We start from the raw sequence: 6,194 nt of genomic DNA, 5'->3' as shown, positions 1-6,194 counted from the left end.
TGAAAATACAGATTATTTTATGCTAATCAGAAGCTGTGATCGACTTCCCAAAGGAAGATAATGGAGCTCATGTTTGTAAGCATGCGTATTGATGGCTGTGACGTTAGATTCCTATAAATCAAGGATATTCAAGATAGGGGGCCAGGTGGCCTCCCCCCTCCCAGACTTGGCTTGTTCGTGCTCCTATGGACGATAGCCCAGTTTACTTATTCATGAGTCTCTGTGGTTTCAATCATTTGTGATTTTCTGCTAAAGCTGGATGTGGTTCCTTTGGTCCTGGAGGACCCATCTGGGTCACTGACAGGACCCTGCTGTGTCCACGTGTGCAGTGTGCTCCTTGGCAGCGCGAAATTCAGCAGCACGGCAGGGAAATCACATCTCACAGACTGGCAAAGGTGGTCTGGGGCCACATGGGAGAACGCGAGGTGTGCCAGGAACCTTCCAAGTGCTTTGAAAGGGGGTCTCTTTCTCAGAATGTTCCGTCTGAACCTATGGTTATCTCCTTCGGTCCTGAGTGTTTTTTTTGAAGGGGAACAGATTGAAGACCTCGCCTGCTGGGCCGGCCTGTCAGAGTGAAAGAGAAAAGAGAGGCTGCCGGCTGCCCTAGGACGGAAGTGAGTCAGCAGGGCACAGGTTTCCTTCAAACTCTAATTATTGTCTCGCTGCTTAGGGGATTGTCTAATCCGATGGCCACCCTTTCAAAATCTGAACTCCAGGGTCAGATACGTGAAGGGGCAAGAGACCAGACCGAACCTTTGTTAGTTCACAGAACTCCAATTCTTTATTAATCACAGCTTGCTCACAACGACATACAGGAAAATAGCACTAATGAAGAGTAAATAGGCAGGCAGCAACCTTCAGGAGTTGGGATTTGGGGGAGAAACGACTTCAAAACTGCGATAGGTACTTATGGTGGGTGTCCGGTGATTCTTAGTTGGCACAAATGCCCTGCCTAGCCCCCTTAGCTGTATCAGCCCTCACGGATGGAGTAAGTTTCTTTTTATTTTAATAGGCAGGATTGCCTCACACTGGGGAAGAAAGACCAGCTTGAGTGAAAGTCCGCAGTGTTTTTGATCTTGTTCGTGTGTGTGTTTTAATGCAACAACCAGCTCACAGTTTCCAAGTGGAAAAATACTCAGTAGCATCATGTACTTGTACTATAGGTAAGAGCTTAAAATGAACATCATCAATCATGGCATCCACAAATAAGCCACCTGACACATTAAGTAATTCATTCCATCAAAAGAACTTAAACTAGAGAATTAAGCCCACTTCATGAAGAGCGATTTCATGGCTGCTTGAACCATTTGGATTTGGATCCGTGTTCAGCAGTTTTAAGAGGTTCAACTTTTTGCTTCTACCCAGACTGATCTCAGATCTGTCTTCTCATCCATCCCTTTCTAAAGCCAAAGCACATTTGTAGCACATAATCCAGTAGAAGCAGAAGTAAATGCTATGAATGGTGTTTGTTTGTTTGTTTTTTTTTTTTTCTCAGCCTGGTTTTGTAGTTTCTAGGCAGTTAGTAGATTATGAGTGAACAAATGTGGAGGTTTGCGTGGAATCATGATACCTGTAACCTAGGTATGGTCTTAGTCAAGTTCAGAGATTACACAGCCGTCTAGGTCATTAGGCAATGGTGGGTTTCTAGCACCGTGGACTGTCTACTGACCTCATTTTTCTGTTGGGATGAAAAGGGCAGGGAATGGAGTTCAACATGAAGGGTTCAAAAAGAACAGACCTAGCAAATTCATTTGAGTGGAAAGACACAACATCAAAAGCCTGTTACAGGACACGTAAGATTATGAAATAACTTGCATAATGCAATACTTGTATTTTTTAACAAAAATGTAAGTATTTACAAAATAAGATCCAAGGTATTTTTTTAAACATCAAGCAAAACATTCTGCAAAGAGACCGCATTGAATTTTTTTTTTTTTAATTTTTGATTCTGTTTTTTGTTTTTTATAATGAGTTCTTTTTAAACCATGTCATACATTTCCCATACTGATATCGCATGATCCATTATAATATAGGCAGGGGGATTTACTAATGGTGGGGCGTGCCATACCCTCCATCGCTTCAGCCGGAAAGTTCAACCTGGAGCTCCTTGTTCCTGCGCACCTCGGCAGCATGCCTCTCCTGGAAAACACCAAAGGGAGAAGCAACGTCACAGAGCCCGGCTCTCTGCTCCACGGAGACCCAGGAAGGCCTGCCTACCCCTTTACAGGGTACGTGTCTCACTGTAAGTCACCCAGTTGTTTGGTGTCTATCTTTAGGAAATTTTCTCATTTCACGGGACATGACCACAGGAGACCCAGGAAGTGTCATATTATGGAGGATCTTATAAGACTTACAGCGTCTAAAAAAACCTTAATGCTGTATTTGATCAAAACTATGATCGAAAGGTCCTATGATTAAGAGAATTTTGAATATGATGACTACTGTCTAAATCCAGGAAGTAGCAATAAAACATCACATTGTTGCTTACCCTGTCATTTGTAATGGTTTCTTTTTTTTCCTCTTCCTGAATCTGTTAAGGGCCTTATAATTGCCAGTGGACACTTCGAGAGGATTAGTTGCAGGAAGAAGCCTTTTTGTATGCTTCCTAAATGCTTACCCTGTTTGTCAGGGCCTTTCAAAGCTTGAGTCCAAATGACCTTTCCAGCCTTACCCTCCACTCTTCTCCTACATACACATACTTGATGTTTTTATATAATGGAGTTGTCTCTTCATGCCATTTTTAATGCTTGAGATTCCTAGTCTTCTGTCTCTATTTGGTCAGGATCAAAAACCTACTCTTTAAAACCTGTGGCAGTTATGTCTTCCTCCACGAAGATTTTCAGGAGACCACAAAATAAAATTAATCTTACTCTTCTTTTGAACACCTGCATAAACCTTTGCTTATAAGTGGCAGCCATTTTATTTTAACTTCTAGGATGGGCATTCCTGTTCTTGTCTCATCTTCTATATTAAGTAGAAGCTTGTATATAAGCTCACTGAAGGCCAGGACTGTATTTTCTCACTTCTGTTACACTTGCTGGGCATAGCAGAGTGTTCCGCACTAAGCCCGTGATTGTTTATTTACATGAGGAACTGAGGCGCTAAGTTTGGTTTGGGAACTGAACTTTCTGTGGAGGGAACTGAGGGGAAGGGTGGATCAGGTATTTTTCAGTACACAGTTCTATACTGAATGACTATAAACCCCTTGTCTTGCACATCATAGGTACTAAATAATTGCTTGTTGAATTGAAATTTTAAAATGCTAAAAATTATTAGTATTATTTCTTTTTCTACTTAGAGTATTATTTATATTGCTATTTTTTCCCCCTGGAGCTCCAGAAATTTCTTCTGGCTCTATGGATTCCCTTAGTTCAGGGGCAAAGACCTTGACCAGCTGTAAAGTAAATCTTATCATTAAACTCGATTAATCTCAATGAGTCCCTGCTTGCTGTGTTCTTTACAATACTGAGCACTTATTAAGCACTTAATAGGTAAGCAGTTCTGCATAAATACAAATTTTTACCTGTTAAGTTCCCTGTTCCTCCTCACAACAATCCCACGGTAGAGGCATTATTCTGGTTCCCATTTAACAGATGAAGAAACTGAGGCACGGAAAGCCTACGCCACTTGCCCAAGATCACAGAACTAACAAGCGGCAGAGCCGGGACTCCACGTCGGGAAGCCCGGCTCTACAGCCCACTCTGTTAACTACCACTCCACAACCTCACTGTTAGCGGAGGGAAAAGATTTAATAGTTGTGCGGCAACATGTATCTTTTCAAATGTGGGTGCTGGGAGAAAAAGGCGTATAACATCTTACACTTCCTTCAAAGATAGAATTGGACTAAGGAGGAAGTTGACTCCAGGGAGTTGAAACACAATTTTATTTAATTGGTTTAAATGAGCTTTTTGTGTATGTTGAAAAGCCGTGACGAGAAGGGGAAAAAGGCTTATATGAGGAAGTCATGTCTGTCCCATTTAGAAATGTCACAGAGGAAGGAGCAGAGATACAGCTGGCCCTTCCTTCTTTTTGTCCCGCCATCATGAGGAAAAACATGCAGCAAAATCTTTCTCACGCAGAAAGAAGGTAATTAGTGAGAGCTGAGCTCTGACAAAAACTGAGAAAAAGCCCAGACCATTAGTATACTAGGGCAAAATAACAGAGACCCACGCCTAAGGATTGATACAAACTCAAATTTCTAACAGGGAGCATTGTAATTAGTATTCCTGGGCCTCCCTGGAACACACTTCTTATGAAACTCAAAATTAGTTGTAAGGAAATGGGTTCTGCTACAGGAAAGAACAAACAGATCTGTGAGCTGGAGAGAAACATTAAAAAGGGGAAAATAAATTATTTCTGAGTTTCTAGGAAAAATATTGTTTATTTTCAGGTAGTTTAGTAAATATATTATTTGCAAACTTTGTATTCAAATCCCCAAATATACACCCATGAAACTGTAATTTGACTTTCTATCAGAATGTGGGAGAATCAAAGGGCAGACATGCGGGAGGTTTTCAACATAGTCTTTTTTATTTTTTATTTTTATTTTTTAAATCAGGAAACCGCAATTGTTAGAAGTTACTAAGGTAGTTGTGATGCTCTGAGAAAGCTCATAAAAAAGTCAAGGCTATTCTTTGACAAGATGCACCTCATTATTGAGCTTCCACTATTCGGCGGGTGCTGTCATTCGCTTGGTAAGACAGACTGAAGCAGATCTACATTTACAAAGTTCTCTGCGATTTCCCTCCTTCCTCCCATCAATATAAGGGAAGTGTAATAAATCATCTTTTAGCATTGTATGCAACTATTCCCTTGATACGCAAATATGTATGAAAGGAAAAGTTAGGAAAAATTCCAATTCCTTAAGAAAATGTGATTAGAGAGATTTCTGTGCTGGAAGTCAAGAAATATGAGGTCTTCCTTTTTTTCTCTTTACCTTTTAATGTCTCCTTTGCCTCACTAGGTATCAAATACAAACCAGGGATTTGAATTAGATGACCCAGAGTATCAGTTCCATCTATGAAATTCTGTTATCTGAGTCTATTTAAATGCAAAATGAGGTCAATCAATATCATCAAGAATTCTTTTTGACAAATGACCATGCACTTGCAAAACAAAAGAGGGGTCAGGAGTGAGCTGTGAGTGCCAGGAAGGCATGTTTTCATATATATCAAGATGACAGTGGTTACCAGAGTGTAAACTTCCAATGGTACTGCCAAGCCTGCTTACTGAGCAGTGTTTGATGATTGACAAAGAATTGCAGCTCTAGCTTAGTATAGATGTTGGGAATCAAAAAGACATGGGTTCAGATCTAGACTCTGTGGTCTACTTAGCTTTGTGATCTTGACCAAATGGCGTAATCTCTCTAAGGACAAAGTTCCTTAGATGTGCAACAGGGACAATAACAGTATCTCCTTTCAGGGTTGTTGTTTGGATTACATGCAATAGTACATGCAAAATGGCTGGCCTACAGGGACCAATTGGTAACAGCTAGTTTTAACTCCTCTTTTCCTTTCATTATTCATTCATCTGATATGTTCAATAGTAAATACATAAATGGCACTTGTGAATAAGAATGAACCCCCCCAAAAAAACAAAGTCAGATGAGAAGAATAAAAATTGACCATAGATGAAAACTAATAATGGCTGAAATCTCGATCTAAAGAGTTATATAGCATCAAAATCATCCTTTAGGAAAAGAATCACAGAATCTTATTCCCTCAAACTATTTTTATTATTTTAAGCTATATCATATTATGTGATGTGATTGTCCCTGAAATAATGGCTATAATGTTTTCACTTCAACTTTTCTATATTGTTAGAGGTGAAATTATCAATTATACTAAAACAACTCTTATTTCCTAAGTACTGTCCTTTGTGGTTGGCTAGGTAAAGTAGCTGTCAAGGCATCTCCTTTTTTTTGTTTCTCTCACTCCTGAACACCATGGAAAATTCCTTTGGTCTCTGTCACAATATTATGATCTGGGCAGTCTTGGCAGTGGCTAGTGAGTGGTGGGGTTGTGCTATAAAAGCAAGAGAATGTGACACCATTTGAAGTAAGTGGAGAATTCAACAAGGTTCAGTGGAAGTCCTTTCAGTTGACCTGCTAGGTTAACCAGCATTCTCCATCCCCTCCATCATCCTGGTATCTCCTAAATGTTGGGTTGCTTGTGAGGCTGGGAGGCTCTTCCCTA

At 40.3% G+C, this 6,194-nt stretch overlaps 1 protein-coding gene across 1 annotated transcript in view; it reads right to left on the bottom strand.

Annotated features, from left to right (window-relative positions):
* Positions 1-758: 758 nt before the first annotated feature.
* Positions 759-6,194, bottom strand: part of STMN2 (stathmin 2) — a 50,523-nt gene continuing 45,087 nt past the window's right edge. Inside the window, exon 5 of the mRNA XM_035011407.1 lies at positions 759-2,139. Coding sequence (XP_034867298.1) covers positions 2,080-2,139 — 60 coding nt within the window. The 3' untranslated portion in view covers positions 759-2,079. The remainder of the gene's footprint in view (positions 2,140-6,194) is intronic.

The sequence above is a fragment of the Mirounga leonina genome, unplaced genomic scaffold, assembly GCF_011800145.1.
Source record: "Mirounga leonina isolate KUSES-001 unplaced genomic scaffold, KU_Mleo_1.0 Mir_165, whole genome shotgun sequence".
In the NCBI taxonomy this organism is placed as follows: Eukaryota; Metazoa; Chordata; class Mammalia; order Carnivora; family Phocidae; genus Mirounga; species Mirounga leonina.
Note: the sequence above shows the minus strand (reverse complement) of the source record. Positions and strands in the feature narration are given on the sequence as shown.